The following is a 19,635-nucleotide window of genomic DNA, read 5'->3' as shown; positions in this document are numbered from 1 at the left end:
CCTATATTATCAACTTGACACCTTTTTTATACAAAAAAAATAGAACACTGGAAGACCGACGGTACCTTGAACACAGCCAATACTTAAAAAGAGGCTTGTAAATAATGACAGGATATGTCAAGATGGGCAGGTTGTGGTGAAACTGTAAGGAGCCTTGAAAGCCAAGCAAGAAGTTTCGACTTTATATGGTAGATGCCAAATAGGGTTGAATGCTCAAAATGATGTTTTAGGAAGGCTCATTTCGGCCACCACACACAGGCAGCGTTTGTTTGAAAGGCTGTATCAGATAGAAGCCCAGCTAAGAAGCTACGCAAAGTGCCAGGTTAGGGGTTCTCTCTTTTGAAGGAGGACAGGAAGAGCTTCCCCTATAACGTGCAGCATCCTTGGTCATTCAGCCATCCCTTAGTTCCTCTGTTTGGGATTACAGACACTGGTCTTCATGTACCTACACTCACAAAGTGAAGCTGAAAACTGGGCCATTTAGCCAAGAAAAACATGCCTCTGCCTAAAATATCTGGGTATCTAAGGAAAGAGTTTTGACTTGAGTAATTATATATATACATAAAGTACATATATATTAATAAAGCGTTACTCTTATCTTCTTCCCTCACTTCTTCTGTGGTCTCCCTCTCTTCCATCTCTCTCTTCCTTTGGGGGGTTTCTTCTCTTCCTCTCCTTCCCTAAAATTATTATTCACCTCTCTCATTTGTATCCAAATGGTTTTATACTAATGATATCCAGAATCCCTTCTCCCAAAACTCCTCACCCCCGAAAAAAAAAAATATTATTCAAATTATTTCACTGTTTTTGCCTATACCATTTTTTATGGAAATAATGTGTACGTTATACTTTTTTTTTTTTTTTGTCAATCAGGGAACCACCTCGCTCATTATCTCCCTAGGCACACTACGGGCATTATATGTGTGGGCGGGTTATTTGCAAAAATACGGTATACCGGTTTAGCCATACTCCTCAATAGCTATACTCAATTCTCCTGCTTCCTTTGCTAATGTAGCCTGAACCTTGACTAGTCTTGAAATTCTGTAATTACTACTGAATCACTTCAAGGCCAGTCATTTGTGACTCATTTTCATATAGCCCTCTAAAAGAATCAAGGGCACTTGTGTATGGAGGCATATAAATTAATTTTATTGTACCACCCGAGTACCAAATAAGTAATTCTTATCTGTAAATTGGAAACTCAGTTAGAACCTCATAAAATGAGCTTCCTAGTGAAGTTTCTTTTAAAGCATGTATCTTGGCTTCCATTCCGAGATGGCATATCAGTAATAGGCTCCATGGTCCTAGACAATTTTATTTACTTCTTAGATTTATATAAAAACCTTTACTCCCCAAAGAAAGAATATTATGTGGACGTAATCCACGGTAACATCAGGGCACAGAACACCATCCCTATCAGGAAAAAATTACAAGATGCAACCATGAATTTAAAGAAAAATGAATGGAGGAAGAATCTTCAAACAGTATCCAGCAAAGTAAAATAAAATAAATTACACAACTTGGTTTTCATCCCCAAAAGGCTATTGCACTTAAAGAGTCAATTTTATTGTTTATTCCTTCCACAAAATATGCAAAACAAACTCACAAGCACTAAAAAACAGAACTAAGGTATCACCACTGAAAAGTAAACATGGTTTTAGGAAAGAGTAAAATATTTTCCTTTCATTCTGGTAAAGTGAAAAGAAAAAACATAAACTACCTGAATAGCATTTCTGGATTTAGGGCAGTTGAGATTTTCTTCTCTCCCACGATAACGGGTTTTTCCCTCCCCATACTGAAGACCCCTCTGAAACCTACGCTGTGAATCTTGGCTGCCAAATAATGGGTAGATGCTGTGCTAACTCCATACTTTGTTGGGGAAAAAAGGGCACAGTCTATCCATTATTTAGAGTCTATCTCTAAATTAATCTCCTTTATAACATAACAACTCCATTACAGTACATATTATGCCCAGGGCTGAGTATACAGAATGTGTGGGCAGTGTACAGCTGACCACATTTCACCCTAACAAGACTTCATCTTTTCAAACACCACCAAAAATAGACATATAATTCAACCTGCTCTTAGCTCAAGGTTAAATTGCTGAATAAGAACAATAAAAGTTTAGAGAAATCTAATTAGCAGGATGCTGTCTGCTCAAAAGTAAACTACAAAGATGGGAAATTTGTCTATCTCTATCCGCCCTCCTCATGCCTGGCGATGTCGCCCTCAAGAGAGGAGGGTCTCGTGTACCCGCCGGACCCAGCTTGTGCCCAGGAAATGGGGACAGAGGTGGGGACCAACCCATTCCTTAGCTGAACACGCCTGGGGCCTCGCAGGGCCATGAACCCAGTCTGGCTCAGCAGCCCAAAGGCAGACAAGACGGAGACGGAACGGACGGACGGGACGGACAGACTCGACAGGACGGACTGTACGGGCCAAGAAGCAGTCCTACCCGGAGGGCTCCCTCCCAGGGCCGGCAGAGTACCTGCTCCGGTCATCCAGGCTGCGGTTGTCGGCGGCCGCGGCACGCCAGTCCGGCAGCGTGCTGGCGCATAGCACCACCATGGACACGATCACGAACACCACCGACACGCTGGCCAGGATTTGCGCTGCCAGCGACGACGTGGGCTCCTCGAAGGTCCGCCGCATGCGTTCCAGCCAGCGCCTGGAGGAGGCCGCCTCGGCGCCGCCGGGTCGCGCTTCGTCGCGACCCAAGGCGCCCTGCTCGTCGGCCGAATAGAAGGTGTAGGTGTCGGACATGCGGTCGTCGAGGCGGCGCTGGCAGCAATATTCCAAGTGCGCGCCCTCCAGGCCCCAGTAGATCATCTCGTTGTAGAAGGAGAGCTCACACATCCGAGGCGCAAAGCGCAGCTTGCCGTGGCCGCGCACGTAGAGCAGGATGAAGCCGAAGGCCTCGGAGTGCCTGTCGAAGAAGTACTCGTTGCGCTCGCGGTCGTAGTCGTCGCACACCTCCAGCACGTCGCGCTCCGAGCGGCAGCCGTGCAGCCGGCTCACGCGGCGCAGCGGGAAGTCCTTCAGCAGCTCCCGGGACAGCGAGTACCGGGCGCCGCCCACGTTCAGCACCACCGAGGCCGCCCTGCTGCGCCGGAAGGTCATGGCTGGCCGCCCCGGGGCCCCTCGGCCCGGGGGCACCGCCGCCGCCCCCCAGCCGCCACACGGGGCCTGCCTGCTCTTCGCAGACCGGAGAGAGCGCCGTCGGGGCCGGCGGGCTATCGGGCTCTCTCTCCCTCGGGGCTTCGCTCTTGCTTGCGCTGGCCCGGGAGTCGCTCCGGGTTCTAGCCTCCCTGGCAGCCCAGCCTCGCTGCTAGCGGCGCGCCCTTCGCGCGGCGGTCCTGGTGGGTAGCTGGGGAGTCCCCACCAAAGCTAGCGCTGCACCCCACTGGCCGGGAGGGAGGCTGTGTCAGCACCACCGTCCCTGGCACCCAAGGGATGCCCCCTCCGTGGCCGGGGTGCCTCTCCAAGGCAGCGTTACCGTTCGCCTTGAGGGGTGCGGGTGCCGCGAAGAGGCGCCGGTGCGGGGTGGCTCCCGGGTCCGCGGGGCTCCCTCCAGCCGGGACTCAGCAGCCTTCCCGCGGCCGTCCAGAGGCGAGGAGCGAAGTGAGCGGGTTTGGAGGCTGCGAGGAGCCGGCTCCAAGAGGCGGGGCGGGGCCTCCCTGGCGGTCCTCCCTCCTCTCCGCTCGGCTCCGCACCCTCTGCGCGCCTCCCTCCTCTTCTCCCCCGCGCCCGTTCCTCCCGGGCTCGCTCGGGCTGGGATTCCCCTCGCCCCGCCCCGGCCCTCGGGCTCCCCGCCTGGTGACGCCGTCCTCCCGCTCCGCTCCAGCCCGCAGCAGGCCAGGAGGGATCCGCCGGGCGGGGATGCGAGGAGTAGGGACCCCTGAGTTAAGGGGGGAAGCAAAGCACCACGGCTGGGGTGCCGGCTCCCGCATCCCGCCCGGAGCATTGGGATGACTTGAGAACACAAGAGGCCCTTTTAAACCAAACCAAACCCATTGCCATCGAGTCGATTCCGACTCACAGCGACCCTATAGAACACCAGGGCTCCTAGAGGCCTTTTTAACAGCCCCCAAAAGGGAGGCTGTGAGGGTGGTGAGGGGTACCGAAGTAATGACTGGGGGCGGGGGGCGGACGAGGGGCGGAGACCGAGGGCGTTTGGAGAGCTTTCTGCAGAAACTATCCTAAGCCCAGCTGGGTTTCTCAGACCGCCCCAAAGGATTTCTCAGAGACGCCACCCCAGCCGCTGCTTTTCCGGCCGACTTTGCTCTTCCTCTTCCCTCGCGGGGAGACCCACGTACCGCGTGCTCTGGAGGCGGACCCCCGCCCCAGCATCCAGCCTCATTGACTCCCGCCCACCTGCCCCCCAGAGCAGGAGCCGCCCCTGCCCCGGCTTTCTGAGGCGCAAGTCCTGAGAGGGCGCCTACGTTTAGCGCGCCTGGACCCGTCGTGACACTTCCCGTGGAGTGGGGCGAGAGTCTGGGGAGAATCGCCTTGCCACGGGCAAGAACCGAATTTCTCGTTGCCTTTATCTGCTTCCTTTCTCACAATGTCTAGATTTCCCCCATGCACCCTCGAGCACCAGCCCTCAGAGCATGAGGAGCCTCTTAAGGCTCCACAGAGAGAACTGCCCCGCGCTCAGGCCGATGCCCAGGCGGTGGGTTCCACTTGACGGGGATTATTTTAAACTGTTACCATCAATTCACCGTCACCGGCAGCCCAGCCCGCACAGTACCTGCCAGAGGCGAAACAGGTGAGTTGCAAGGCAACCTATGTTAGATGCAAAACAAATAAACTGGAAAAAAATAAATAAGGGTGGGGTTGGGTGGGATGCCGTCATCTGACCACAGAGTAATCCGACTGGTTACTGGGAAGGGTTTTATTTTGCCCTTCAGTTTTCGAAATTTTGTAGGATTGCCCTGCGCCCACTAGAGGTCACCATAAAGAGTCATTTTGCTCTAATTCTAGTGTGGATTTCTGGCGAAAAGGCGAAAACCTAAAAACTGGAGTGCTCTCACAAAGTAAAATCACTCTGGGTGGTTTCTTAAAGATAGAAAATATAATTTTTTCCCCCAGACTGGGATAATTTATCTTAAAAGCTCTTAATGGGATTAAAAATTCAAAAAAAAAAGGAGTTGTTTATTTGCTAAATAACTAATCAACAAGGAAAACTTCCTGGAGGAAGTGAGTTTCAAGGCAGAATTGAGAAGATGATGGTCATGAGTTCACAGAGAAAGAGCAAAGTATTCCAAGTGGCAAATTCTCAAAGTAATGGAGGATTAAAGTCTGTAAAGAGAGGCAGTGTGTTTGCCTGGCTGGAACAATGGGCATCTCAACTTCAGAATTTCGATTTGATCCTGTAACCTATGTCATAGAGCAAAATGGCAGAGTCTGGTTGATATTAAAAGTGAAGAGCTTTTATGGAAAACCAAGGCAATTTACAAATTGGGAATTGCAAATTCCAGAGGATTTGAGCTAAATGATCTGAGAAGGAGGCAGTTCAGGGAGTTTTTCTAATACCAGAAACTTTAGTAAATTTAAGTGATTGGTTGACATTTAGGTAATGGTTATAAAATTGGGTGAGGGTACATCTGATTGGTAGGAGATTGCATAGGTTTCTAAAAAAAAGTTTTGAGTTACAACCCAGTGCACCTGGTGCAGTCCAGTTGATTCCAACTCATAGCGACCCTATAGTACAGAGTAGAACTGCCCCGTAGAGAGTTACAAAGTAATCATTAAATTGGGTACATCTACCCTGAAACAATCCTGAAACCCTCCTTGCGTGATCACAGGGAGGACACGTGTAATTCTAAGGTTTATCTTGACTAAGCATCTGCCCTGAGAATTGTTTTGGACCTGGTTTTCTGAGCAGGGTGTTTTCTTAAACAAGCAATACCCTTAAGCAAGTAAAATCACTTTGTTCTCTAAAATTGTTTACTAAGGAATTTTCTCAGGATACAATGGAGAGTTACAGAAATGACGGGCCGCATTCTCCATGCAGAAGTTACTTTAAATTCAAAATGGAATTTGGCCTTAGACTTCAGCATAGCCACCATCTCTTGTCAGGAGCCCTAAATTAATTTGGGGTGCTCTTACTCAGCTATGGGATCTCAGACGGTTCTAATAACAGAAATGGCTGATGAAAGATTTATTTCAGAAAAGATTCCTTTGCCCTTTGGGTTGTCCTAAAGAGGCCATTTCAGCAACCCAGGAATGGTAGCCCAGCCCTGCTGTGTGAATGATGAAGGGCCAGTTCTGAGAAACACTTGAGACAAAGGACTCAGCAGGTCTTGGAAATGGATTTTTTATAGGACGTGAGGATGGAGAAAATTTGCGGGTATGAACTGAGAGAGATGAGCCTGGCTTCACACCAACAACAGCCGATTCCTCAGGGAGTTGTTAGAAATACTTTCTAGAAGCATCACAAGTAACAGAACACAGAACAAGTATTGTGTAGATGGTTTGCTCCAATATTTATTTCCTGTGCTCTCTATCTAAAATCCCTTGAAAGTCTGCTGATTGAATCAGTTGGAGAAATATCTCATTTTAAATTAAATTTGAACTTAGATAACAGATTAATTTGATGACAATACAATTTGTGCCTCTTAGGTATACTTTCATAAAATTTCTTAGAGCGAGAGGTTTAAATCATTTCATTTGTTTCAAGAGTAATATTCTTATTTGACTTAAATATCATTAAACCACTGCTGCACCAGCAATACCCAAATAATTTTCTTAACAAAGAGAACAGTAACTTGTAGAGATGATTGACTTGCCCGAATATAATCTTATTTAGAAAACGTTCTTAAGAACAATTCCATTCTTTATACTTTGAGAAGGCTATTTGAGAATTATTACATCTAGGCTTTTTTTTTTTTTTTCTGGATTCAGGATGATATTTACGGTCTTCATATGCAAACCTTTAGAATACATTAAAAATTTAAAGGCATCAGGCAGAATTTTAGAGTTTGAAAGAAGCTAGAGATTTTCTAGTTTTATCAACTCATTTTAAGGACAAGTAACAAAGGTTCAGGAGTCCCTGGGTGGCACAAACGGTGTGCAATCGACTACTAACCTAAACCTTGGCAGTTTGAACCCACCCAGCGGCACCACGGGAGAGAGGCCTGGTGATCTGCTTCTGTAAAGGTTATAGCCAAGAAAACTCTATGGAGCAGTTCTAATGTGGAGTCACCATGAGTCAGAATCGACTAGATGGCAACAAGTTTGGTGCGGTTTAACAAAGATTCAGAGAGATGGCTGTAGCTTGCCCAAGGTTCCCCAGCCAGCAGCACTGTGACAGAGACAAGGCTAGAACTAGGTTTTCTAGTTCCAAACTCTTGTCACGCTGCCGGACCATCTCCAGCTTTCTGGATTGCTGCCCCAACCTTCCTGTTCGCTCTGCACTCCAGTTTCTCTCCTGTCTCTGTGAATCCTATGTAACACCACCAGATGGCTCTTCTTTCAGTCCATCCTCATCACGTCATTCCCCAGTTCAAGATCCTAAAAAGGCTATAGATCCACAATACTACAACTTGTCCATACAAAAAAGTCCCAGTGCTTAGTAGCGTTCCCTAGATTCAAATCCTGGCTGTACAACTTAGCACCAAGTGACCTTGGGCGAGTTGCCTAACCTCTTTGAGCCTCAGTTTTCTCATCCGTTGAATGGAGATAAAGATGCCTGTATCAACGGGGGTGATGTGAGGATTAAATGAAATGAGGTGAAGGTGGCACTGGAAAAATCTCACTTCATTTATGCTTCCACCAGCCCAAACATGCCACGGCCATGCCCGTTCCTGAGTTCTAAATAAATACAAATTGGAAATGCACTGATTCATCTACAGTTGCGACCAACCATGCATTAGTAACTTGAAACATCAAAAAATTCAGTGAAGAGTTGTAACCCTTCAACTGCTGACTCTGGGTTGAACACAAACTCCTCTGCCACTTTGCACTGCGTGACTGGATATGTTCAGGGACCCTGCCTGCCCAGAAGCCTTGTGACGTGAAATACAGCGGGACACGGCCATTCCCCCAGCTTGTTGATCAACTCTGCCTGCCTTAAAAGCCCTTGCTGTGCTGTTCGTTTAAACTTCTGAGTGTCTGTGTTTGTGTTTCTGAGTGTCTGTGTTTGTGTTTCCGTCAGTATATTTCTTAGCATCTGCAGACTCAGCACGCTGTAAAATGTGGGCTCTTTAAATGGAAATCTATCTTTCCAACTTCTGCTCTAAATTTTATAGAAGTGAAGGACTAACGATTAGCCCACTCATGCTTACTTGCCTCTGTAGAAGATAAAGTTGTAACTTTGAACAGGACTGTGAGGTTATCCTAAAACCTCAGACAGTGCTTTCATTTAAAGATCTCTCCAATGTTCAAGGTATGGCATGATGGCCATTACCGCATTGCCAAGTCAAAAATGCTCTCAAAGCCACCCTACCATAGGGACCACATTCTTAAAGGTGAGAAGTCACCAGAGAGAGACATTATTCGCATCCCGTACCAATGTGCCCGTCTTTTTCTCAGCTCTGGGGTACTTTATGCCCTTGTGCATGCAAAAGGAACACTAAACCAAACACAGTACTTTCGAGTCGATTACGACTCAGAGTGACCCTATAGGACAGAGTAGAACTGCCCCATAGAGTTGCAAGGACCACCTGGTAGATTCGAACTGCCGACCGTTTGGTTAGCAGCCGTAGCACTTAACCACTACGCCACCAGGGTTTCCAAAGGAGCACTAAAAAAAACCCCAAAACCCAGTGCAGTCGAGTCGATTCCGACTTATAGCGACCCTATCTTCCTTAAATTGCCAGCTTTGAGAGTGTCACTGTGTAATCATTAACAGCAGAAGCATTTCTGGAGTCATTACAGAATGGCCCCTCTTCTTTTCCTTCAACGAGACCTCACTTCTGTCCTGCTGCTGTCTTGGATTGGGATGGTCCCTCTCCCTACCACCACTCTGTGTCCCATGCTCCATACAAGAGCATGGCACCACGTGCTCAGCTTTCTACAAAAATGCTTTCCTTGTGGTGATTGCTCTTACAGATCTTATTTTATAGATGAGGAAATGGGGCTTTAAGAGGTTAGATGACTTGTCCAAGGTCCCACAGCTTGGTAGTAAGACCTAGAGCCAGTACTGAAAGCCAAAGTCCAGTGCCCTTAACCGCCAGGCTCCCCTGCCTTCCGTGCTAGCTCACCATCAGCTCTTCTCTCTATCACACATCAAACATTCCTAGGGAGAGAAAAACGAGTTAGGTGATCCCATAGGAAGCAATCAGACAAATTTAGAATGTGGGTCATTCTACAAGACAACTAATCTCCCAAAAATCATTTTCATATCCTCAAATATTAAGGAATGAAATGGTACGATATCTGATATTTGCTTAAAAAAATAATCAAGGACAGGGGCAAGTGGGTGGGGGTATAGATGAAACAAGATTAAACATGAGCTGACAATTGTCGAAGCTGGAAGATATATCTTTCCACTTTTGTATATATTTGTAACTAATCATAATGAAAAAGTAAATATAAAAATTTATAACTATGAGCTTCATTTAGGCTTATTTTTGCATGATAACAATTATTCCTTCAGACTAGACCTGAATGCAGTCTTTCACAATATTTTTACTGACAGGTCCCTTCAGCTTCTTCAGAGTTGAAAAAATGTCAGCATATATTTGGATGTATCTAGTAAAATTTTAAATGTACATACCCAGTGGTCCAGCAATTTCAACACCATTGGTTTATCATACTACAGATATATATGCATATTTCACAAAGATGCACATTTAAGGATTGCTTAAATACAATTGTTTGCAATATAGAAACAATCTGAATGTCCAAAATGAAGGAACTAGTTATTGACATAATGGCCCATCCATGAACTTAATACTCATGTGGAACCATTTCGAAGCCTGATTGCTAAACAAAAAGCCTAGGTCCTAAGCCGTGAGCTAAAATGTCCCCTCTATAGATTTAAAAAGGTAAGTGTGTATATATATATATTGCTGTTGTTGTTAGGTGGTGTCGAGTTGGCTCCGACTTCTGGCAACCCTACATGCAACAGAAGGAAATACTGCCCCGTTCTGTGCCATGCTCACAATCGTTGTTATGCTTGAGCCCATTGTTGCAGCCACTGTGTCAATCCATCTTTTTGAGGGTCTTCCTTTTTTTGCTGACCCTCCACTTTATCAAGAATGTTGTCCTTCTCCAGTGACACATCACTCCTGACAACATGTCCAAAGTATGTGAGATGAAGTCTCACCATACTTGCTTCTAAGGAGCATTCTGGTTATACTACTTCCCAGACAGATTTGTTTGTTCATTTGGCAATCCGTGGTATATTTAATATTCTTCGCTAACACAATAATGCAAAGACATCAATTCTTCGGTCTCCCTTATTCATTGTCCAGCTTTCACGTGGATATGAGAGATGAAAATACCATGGCTTGGGTCAGGCGCACCTTAGTCCTTAAGATGACATCCTTACCTTTTAACTCTTTAAAAAGATCTTTTGCAGCAGATTTGCCCAAAGAAATGCGTTGTTAGATTTCTTGACTGCTGTTTCCACGGGTGTTGATTATGGATCTAAGAAAAATGAAATCCTTGACAACTTCCATCTTTTCTCCATATATCATGATGCTACTTATTGTCCAGTTGTGAGGATTTTTGTTTTCTTTATGTTGAGGTATAATCTATGCAGAAGGCTGTGGTCTTTGATCTTCATTAGTAAGTGCTTTAAGTCCTTTTCACTTTCAACAAGCAAGGTTGTGTCATCTGCATATCTCAGGTTGTTAACGAGTCTTCCTCCAATCCAGATGCCCCGTTCTTCTTCATATAGTCCAGCTTCTCGGATTATTTGCACAGCATACAAATTGAATAAGTATGGTGAAAGGATACAACCCTGACGCACACCTTACGTGACTTTAAACCATGTGGTATCCCCTTGTTCTGTCCGAACACCTGCCTCTTGATCTATGTACAGGTTCCTCATGAGCACAATTAAGTGTTCTGGAATTCCCATTCTTCTCAATGTTATCCATAATTTGTTATGATCCACACAGTTGAATGCCTTTGCATAGTCAATAAAACACAGGTAAACATCTTTCTGGTATTCTATCCTTCCAGCCAGTATCCATCTGACATCAGGAATGATATCCCTCATTCCCCATCCTCTTCGGAATCTGGCTTGAATTTCTGGCAGTTCCCTGTCAGTGTACTGCTGCAACTGCTTTTGAATGATCTTCAGCAAAATTTTATTTGCGTGTGATATTAATGATATCATTCAATAATTTCTGTATTCAGTTGGATCACTTTTCTTTGGAGTAAGCACAAATAATGGCTCTTTTCTAGTCGCTTGGCCAGGTAGCTGTCTTCCAGATTTCTTGGCATAGATAAGTAAGCACTTCCAGTGTTGTATTAGTTTGTTGAAACATCTCAATTGGTATTCTGTCTGTTCCTGGAGCCTTGTTTTTTGCCAGTTTCAGGGCAGCTTGGACTTCTTCCTTCAGTACCATCAGTTCTTGATCCTATGCTACCTCCTGACACAGTTGGACATCTACCAATTCTTTTTCGTATAGTAACTGTGTGTATACCTTCCATCTTTTGATGCTTCCTGTGTTGTTTAATATTTCCCCCGTAGAATCTTTCAGTGTTGCAACTCAAGGCTTGAATTTTTTCATTAGTTATTTCGGTTTGAGAAATGCCAAGTGTTCTTCCCTTTTGGTTTTCTTTCTCCAGGTCTTTGCACATGTCATTATAATACTTTGCTTTGTCTTCTCAAGCTGCCCTTTGAAATCTTCTGCTCAGCCCTTTTACTTCATCATTTCTTCCTTTCGCCTTAGCTACTCGACTTACAAGAACAAGTTTCAGTGTCTCTTCTGACATCCATTTTGGTCTTTTCTTTCTTGCCTGTCATTTTAATGACCTCTTGCTTTCTTCATGTATGCTATCCTTAATGTCATTCTGTAATTCGTCTGGTCTTCAGTCATTAGTGTTCAATATGTATGTATATGAGTGTTCTATTCTTATATATATATTTGTGTGTATATATATAATGTGTGTGTGTCTGTGTGTCTGTATATTATATATATATATATATATATATTTTTTTATGTATGAAAGAATTGGTTGTCCTCCCTGTCTGGTTGAGGATCTGCCGTCATCATGAATGACACAGTAACTATTAGACCAGGAAGCTCATGACCAACCCACTACTCTAACGGAAAAAAATACTCATCGATGTCCTTCATCCTGGGAAGGCAACAATACTTTGGGCAGAAATTCAGAAAAAAACTAGCCAAAATGTACAAGACCACACCAGTTGTCGTCTTTGTGTTTGGATTCAGAATTTATTTTGGTGGTGGCTAAGACTACTGGCTTTGCCATGATTTACTATTCCTTGGATTATGCAAAGAAAAATAAATCCAAACACAGACTTGCAAGACATGGTCAGTATAAAAAGAAAAAGACCTCAGGAAAACAGCACGAGGAATGCAAGAACAGAATGAAGAAAGTCAGGGGGACTGCAAAAGCCAATATTGGGGCAGGCAAAAAAAAAAAAAAGGAATAAAGATTCTACAGTGACTTCACCTGCAATGATTGTGTGGATTTTTCACCAGAGGATTAATAAACTACAAAAACTTAAAAAAAAGAATTAGTCAGTGTTCAACCATTTCAGGAGGTAGTATATGATCAAGAACCGATAGTACTGAAGGAAAAAGTCCAAGCTGCACTGAAGGCATTGGCAAAAAACAAGGCTGCAGGAATTGACTGAATACCAACTGAGATGTTTCAACAAACTAATGCAATACTGGAAGCCCTCACTCCTCTATGCCAAGAAATTTGGAAGACAGCTTCCTGGTCAACCAACTGGAAGAGCTCCATATTTGTGCCTGTTCCAAAGAAAGGTGATCCAACCGAATGCTGAAATTATTGAACAATGTCATTAATATCACACACAAATAAAATTTTGCTGAAGATCATTCAAAAGCAGTTGCAGCAGTACATCAACAGGGAACAGCCAGAAATTCAAGCCAGATTCTGAAGAGGACATGGAACTAGGGACATCATTGCTGACGTCAGATGTGTCTTGGCTGAAAGCAGAGAGTACTAGAAGGATGTTTACCTGTGTTTTATTGACTATGCAAAGGCATTCGACTCTGTAAATCATAATAAATTATGGATAACGTTGTGAAGAATGGGAATTCCAGAACACTTAATTTTGCTCATGTGGAACCTGTACATAGACTAAAACACAGTCGTTGGAACGGAACAAGGGGATGCTGTATGGTTTAAAGTCAGGAAAGGTATGTGTTAGGGTTGTATCCTTTCACCATACTTATTCAGTCTGTAAGCTGAGCAAATATTCTGAGAAGCTGGACTGTAGAAAGAAGAACGTGACATTAGGATTGAAGTAAAACTCGCTAACAACCTGCGATATGGAGATGACACAAACAACCTTTCTTGAAGAAAGCAAAGAGATTTTGAAGTACTTGCTGATGAAGATCAAAGACTACAGCTTTCAGTATGGATTACACTTAACATAAAGAAAATAAACTGGTGAAGAATGAGCTTTTTGGATCACGGAGATACATGAGACTATGATGGAATCTCCAGTCTGAGGGGAGATGAGAGGGTAGAGGGGGTCAGAAGTTGGCCGAATGGACACGAAAAGAGAGAGAAGAGGGAAGGATTGTGCTGTCTCAGTAGGGGGAGAGCAATTAGGAGTATATAGCAAGGTGTTTATAAATTTTTGTGTGAGAGTAAGACTTCATTTGTAAACTTTCACTTCAAGTACAATAAAAAAAATTTTTTTAAAAAAAAGAAAAGAAAAATCCTCACAACTGGACCAATAAGAAACATCATGATAAACAGTGAAAAGATTGAAGTTGTCAAAGATTTCATTTTACTTGGATCCACAATCAACACCCATGGAAGCAGCAGCCAAGAAAACAATGTATTCCATTGGGCAAATTTGCTGTGAAAGACCTCTTTAAGGTGTTAAAAGCAAAGATGTCACTTTGAGGACTAAGGTGCGCCTGACCCAAGCCATGGTATTTTCAGTCGCTTCATATGCATGCGAAAGCTGGAGAATGAATAAGGATGACTGAAGCAGAATTGATGCCTTTGAATTACGGTGTTGGCGAAGAACATTGAATTATACCACGGACAACCAGAAGGATGAACAAATCCATCTTGGAAGAAGTACAGCCAGAATGCATCTTAGAAGTGAGGATGGCGAGACTTTGTCTTACGTACTTTGGACATGTTATCAGGAGGGACCAGTTCCTTAGGAAGGACATCATACTTGGTAAGGTAGAGGATTAGGGAAAAAGAGGAAGACCCTCAACAAGATGGATTAAGACAGTGGATGAAACAGTAGGCTCAAACATAACAATGATTGTGAGAATGGTGCAGGAGCAGGCAGTGTTTCCTTCTGTTGTACATAAAGTCGCTGTAAGTCAGGACTGACTCATATATACGTTGTTTTTCTGTGCTGTTGAGTTGATTCCAATTTATTTTGGCATACTGTTGATCTATAGTTCTTTTAAGGATCCGTGGTGGTGCAGTGGAAGGTCGGAGTTTCGAACCCACCAGCCACTTCATAGGAGAAGGATGTGGCAGCCTGCTTCCATGAAGATTACAGCCTCGGAAACTCTATGGGGAGACTCTCCTCCATCCTGTAGGGCTGCTATGGGTTGGAATCAACTTGATGGCAACAGGTTTGGTTGTTTTGTTTTTATAGTCCTTCTAGCTTCTTGAACTGGGGAATGTCTTGATGCAAATGGATTGAAGGAAGAGCCATCTGGCAGTGGTCTACAGGATTCACTGGGTGGAACTGCCTCATAGGGTTCCTAGGCTATAATCTTTACAGTAGCAGATCACCTGGTCTTTTCTCCCAGGAATCCTCTGGTGGGTTTGAACTGCCAACCTCTTACTTAGCAGCCAAGTGTTTAACCATAGGCATGTGTGTATCATATATATATGTACGTGTATATAGCATGGAAACCCTGGTGGCATAGTGGTTAAGAGCTATGGCTGCTAACCAAAAGGCCAGCATTTCAAATCTACCAGGCACTCCTTGGAAACTGTATGGGGCAGTTCTACTCTGTCCTGTAGAGTCCCCATGAGTCAGAATCAACTTGAGGCCAACAGGTAACAGGTATATATACATATGTATGTATATATAGTGTTTTATAAGATTTCTGAAAGGGTATATAAAAAGCAGTTACTGGTGATTGATCCTTTGACAAGGGACTGGGGAGGTCTAAGATACATATAGACCTACTTGTTATTAATAGTTGTAATAAACCCTTTGTCCTTTTTTCTTTTTTTTTTAACTGTGTGCAAGGATTACTTTTTCAATTAAGAAAAAAAACTAGCTTTTTTTTTTAAAAAAGTTCAACATTTACCCTCCTACCAAATTATCTCTGTTTCCCTCAGGCCCGTTGTTGCTGTGTCCTGCGTTGCCTTCTGCTTGGTTACATCTGGAGCCTTGGCACCTGCTTCTCCCTCTGCTTGGAACACTCTGTCCCAGAGCGTTACTTGGCTGACTCCTTGTCAATCAAATCTTGGTTCAAATGATACTTCTTCAGAGAGGTCTTCCCTGACCACCCATTCTAGCATATCAAAAAAAAAATTTTTTTTTTTCATTCCCTCATCCCTATTTTGGAAAACCCAGTGGCATAGTAGCTAAGAGCTATGGCTGCTAGCCAAAAAGTTGGCGGTTCAAATCCACCAGGTGGTCCTTTGAAACTCTATGGGGCAGTTCTACTCTGTGCCATAGGGTCGCTATGAGTCGGAATCGACTCAACGGCAATGGGTTTGGGTTTTTGTTTTTGTTTTTTTTTCCTTATCCCTGAGTTAAAAAACTATCTTGCCCATTCACCTGTTACTTGTTTATCATTTGTCTCCCCACCAGACTCTGTGTCACTCATCTCAAGAGCAGAGACCCTGGGCTGGTTCACAGCTGTATCCCCAGCTCCTAGAACAGTGCCTTGTCCAAGCTGAATAACTCTTGGTTGAGTGAAGGAATGAATGAATGACTATTATTGTTTATTTAAATAATGTTCTCTAAATACTGAGCTGGCAGTATCAATGTATACATATAGTGAGGCTGGAAATGACCAACTTGAGAAATCCAAGCTCTTTCTAAAAAACCACTTCAGTTTTGTAACTGGCAGGCATACTGACAGAAAAGACCTTGGGACTGCTTTCCCCCTGTACCTACGGTGTCTGCCAGCCTCCTGGCGTTTAACAGCACTGCAGAAGCTCGACTCATGTAGCAAGCCCCAGTGCTGGGTCAGTGAGTACCCCTATTATTCCTTACCTAACAGATGCTTTGAGGCACTGGTGGTTCAGCGGTAGCATTCTCACCTTCCGTGTGGGAGATCCAGGTTCAATTCCCGGCCAGCGTATCTCATGTGCAGCCACCACCTGTCTGTCAGTGGAGGTTTACATGTTGCTACAATGCTGAGCAGGTTTCATCAGAGCGTCCAGACTAGGAAGGACTAGAAAGAAAGGCTTGGTGATCCGTTTCCGATAGGCGGCCCATAAACATCCCATGAATCACAACAATCCAATCTGCCATGGATCATGGAGATGGCGCAGAACCAGGAGGCATTTCCTTCAGTCTCGCATGGGGCCACCATGAGTCACGGTCAACTACAACAACAATAGCAGCAAATGCTTTAGTCAGAAACATTCTTGGAAGCAGCTCCAGTTGTGTTTGTGTCATATGATCCCTCTACACCTGTCCCTGGACAAGCAGACAAGAGGCTGCAAGGAAAGAAGAACTGTCTACCATTGAATCGTACACTTCAAACGGATGAATTGTATGGTATGTGAACTATATCAGTGAAGCTGTTACTGATGAAGATCAAAGACCACAGCCTTCAGTATGGATTGCACCTCAACATAAAGAAAACAAAAATCATCACAACTGGACCAATAAGCAATGTCATGATAAACAGAAAATATTGAAGATGTCAAGAATTTCATTTTACTTGGATCCACAATCAGTGCCCTTGGAAACAGCAGTCAAGACATGTTATCAGGAGGGATTGGTCCCTGGAGAAGGACATCATGCTTGATAAAGAAGAGGGTCAGAGAAAAAGAGGAAGAGCCTCAACAAAATGAATTGACACAGTGGATGCAACAATGGGCTCAAATTTAGCAATGATTGTGAGGATGATGCAGGACCAGGCAGTGTTTTGCACTGTTGTACATAGGGTCAGTATGAGTTGGAACCGAGTCGATGGCTATCACCAAAAAAAAAAAAACCCCAAAAATCTGGGCCATCTAAGATACATCTACTGGTCCCATCCCATCTGGAGCAAAGGACAATGAAGAAAACCAAAGACACAGGGAAAATATTAATCCAAAGGACTAATGGGCCACATGAGCCACAGCCTCTACTAGCCTGAGCCCTGAAGAACTCAGTGGTGCTTGGCTATCAGCACCAACCACTCTGACAGGGATCACAATAGAGGGCCCCTGACTGACTGGAAGAAAAATATAGAACAAAAATCAGATTCACAAAAACAGACCAGACTTGCTGGTCTATCAGAGACTGGAGGAACCCTGGAGACTATGGCCCTCATCCACCCTGCTAACTCAGAAATGAAGCCACACCCGAAGCCCACCTTTCAGCCAAAGATTAGACAGACCTATAAAACAAACAATAACACACCTGTGAACATGCTTCTTAGTTCAGTCAAGTATACGAGACCAAATGGGCAACACCTGCCCCAAAGCAAAGACAAGAAGGCAGGAAGGAACAGGCAAACTGGGTGACTGGACATGGGGACACCTGGGGTGGAAAGGGAAAGTGGGAGAGTGCTGACACATTGTGGGGATTTCAACCAATGCCACAAAACAATTTATAAATTTTTGAATGACAAACTAATTTTCACTGTTAACTTTCACCTAAAACACAATTAAAAAAAAAAAAAATTATCAGAAAAAAAATTTTTGCTTGAATGAAAAAAAGAAAACTTCTGAGTTCTAAACAATCCACTCACTGTCCTGGGAAGACAGCTTTTTTTACAAGGGAAAAAAAAAAAAACTGTCCAAAAATGGTTGTATGTGGATCTAGGAAGTTCCATACATACTGGCTAAGGAATTACAGAAAATATGAAAAGAAATTTAGGAGGCTATTGCCTTAGTCGTTGATTGACATCCCAGAGGCCCAACTCCCTGACTTGGTGCTCAAGAGCAGGGAAGAAGCTTTCCAGGAAAGCCAACCTCGAGCCCAGACAGAAAGGAAGGAGGAAAGTGGGATTCCTGGACCCTGCCCCTTATCCCATCACAGGGAATATTCAAACAGCCTGAGAGAGTCAGACATTTTCAAAATGAATCAAAGTCCCCTACTGTGGTGCAAAGAGGAGAGCTGCTTTTACCAACCAAAATTAAATAGTTTAGGAATCAGCTTTCAAAAACACCTGCTGTTCTTACTCTTCTGTCCCTTGTAATAATCTATTGGCCAGCACCACAATCCCCTCTCTCCTCCCCTCTGTGCCCGGTGCTATTATATCTGCCTCAGAGGAAAGGTTGGGGCTGGGACTGACTGAAGCAAACTGTATGGCATTCCTGGAAATAATCTTCTCATCATAGATGCGACCAAAATAGCATTGGTCTGCACTTAATAATTGATATACTTTTCAACAGCAATTGCATTTTTTCTCCAGGGCTCAGGGCTTAAAATATAGACTATTTTTCTCCAGTTCTTAACTGGGGATGAAACCAAAATACTTCAGTTCGGGTGTGGGATCTCATTACCCTTTTAGGTTATAAACCCCAGTCATTTGCCTCAGTTTTCCCTCAGACACATGTTCTCACAGGTTAGCAAAAATACACTCTCAGGGGAGAGCTGAGAGGTACAGCAGCCTGGACGATGTGCCATTTTTAAAGGAGGTTTGGATCAGAAGCAGTTAGGTTGGTATAAGCCAGTCTCAGGCTTGGGTTAGAGAACAGAACCTATGGCTCAGCAATAAATTTTGAAATGTGTGCCTACTGCAGTTTTCTTAGCTTTTCAGGATTCCTCTTCCAGGGCTGTAACTCCATGCAGCTATGTGGCCAAGTTACGTCAGATCATATCCCCGGAAGAGGGCCTTCCTCTGCCTCCAAGGAGCCTTGCCCTCTACTCAACATTTGCTAGTGCTTTCTGTCTTCCAAATAGGGTCCTTCCCTTCCAGAAGAAAGTAATTACAAACAAAAATCTTTATCACAAAGGACACTGAGCAGTTTTTTATACCCTTTCACTGGCTTCTATTGTGGTGGATGAAACTGCAAGAACGATTAGAGCAAATATCTGTGTAAATCTCAGAAGAAAGAAGAAAATAGGCTTACGAAGTTTCCTTGGAGGCTGCCAAAGCATTTTCTTCTCTAGATACAGTGTGTACTTAATTTAGTGTCAAGGGATTAGCAAACACTCAAGACTGTACCAGTGGTCTAGCAACTGATAGCAACAGATACAAAAGGAAAAGGAGAAACTGAACATAATTTCCATTGAATCAGTGTTAAGTCAAGCCTTTCACTTTATGGTTCATTATGGTTTCATCCCAGTAACCAACTCAAGAGTGATCTTTATATTCCATGTACATTAAACGTGACTTAGACACCCCC

The 19,635-nt window shown here is 44.1% G+C and overlaps 1 protein-coding gene and 1 pseudogene across 2 annotated transcripts in view; one reads left to right on the top strand and one right to left on the bottom strand.

Annotated features, from left to right (window-relative positions):
- The window catches only part of KCNG3 (potassium voltage-gated channel modifier subfamily G member 3), an 88,588-nt gene extending 84,886 nt beyond the window's left edge, over positions 1-3,702 (bottom strand). The window contains exon 1 of one of the 2 annotated variants that reach the window (XM_049870418.1): positions 2,456-3,702. In XM_049870418.1, the coding sequence (XP_049726375.1) occupies positions 2,456-3,120 (665 nt within the window). In that variant the 5' untranslated portion in view covers positions 3,121-3,702. The remainder of the gene's footprint in view (positions 1-2,455) is intronic. The other variant, XM_049870419.1, reaches the window with a different exon arrangement.
- An 8,472-nt stretch (positions 3,703-12,174) lies between these two features.
- LOC126067926 (40S ribosomal protein S24-like) lies at positions 12,175-12,580 on the top strand (annotated as a pseudogene).
- Positions 12,581-19,635: the final 7,055 nt, after the last annotated feature.

Source organism: Elephas maximus, chromosome 26 (genome assembly GCF_024166365.1).
Source record: "Elephas maximus indicus isolate mEleMax1 chromosome 26, mEleMax1 primary haplotype, whole genome shotgun sequence".
Classification (NCBI taxonomy): domain Eukaryota; kingdom Metazoa; phylum Chordata; class Mammalia; order Proboscidea; family Elephantidae; genus Elephas; species Elephas maximus.
Note: the sequence above shows the minus strand (reverse complement) of the source record. Positions and strands in the feature narration are given on the sequence as shown.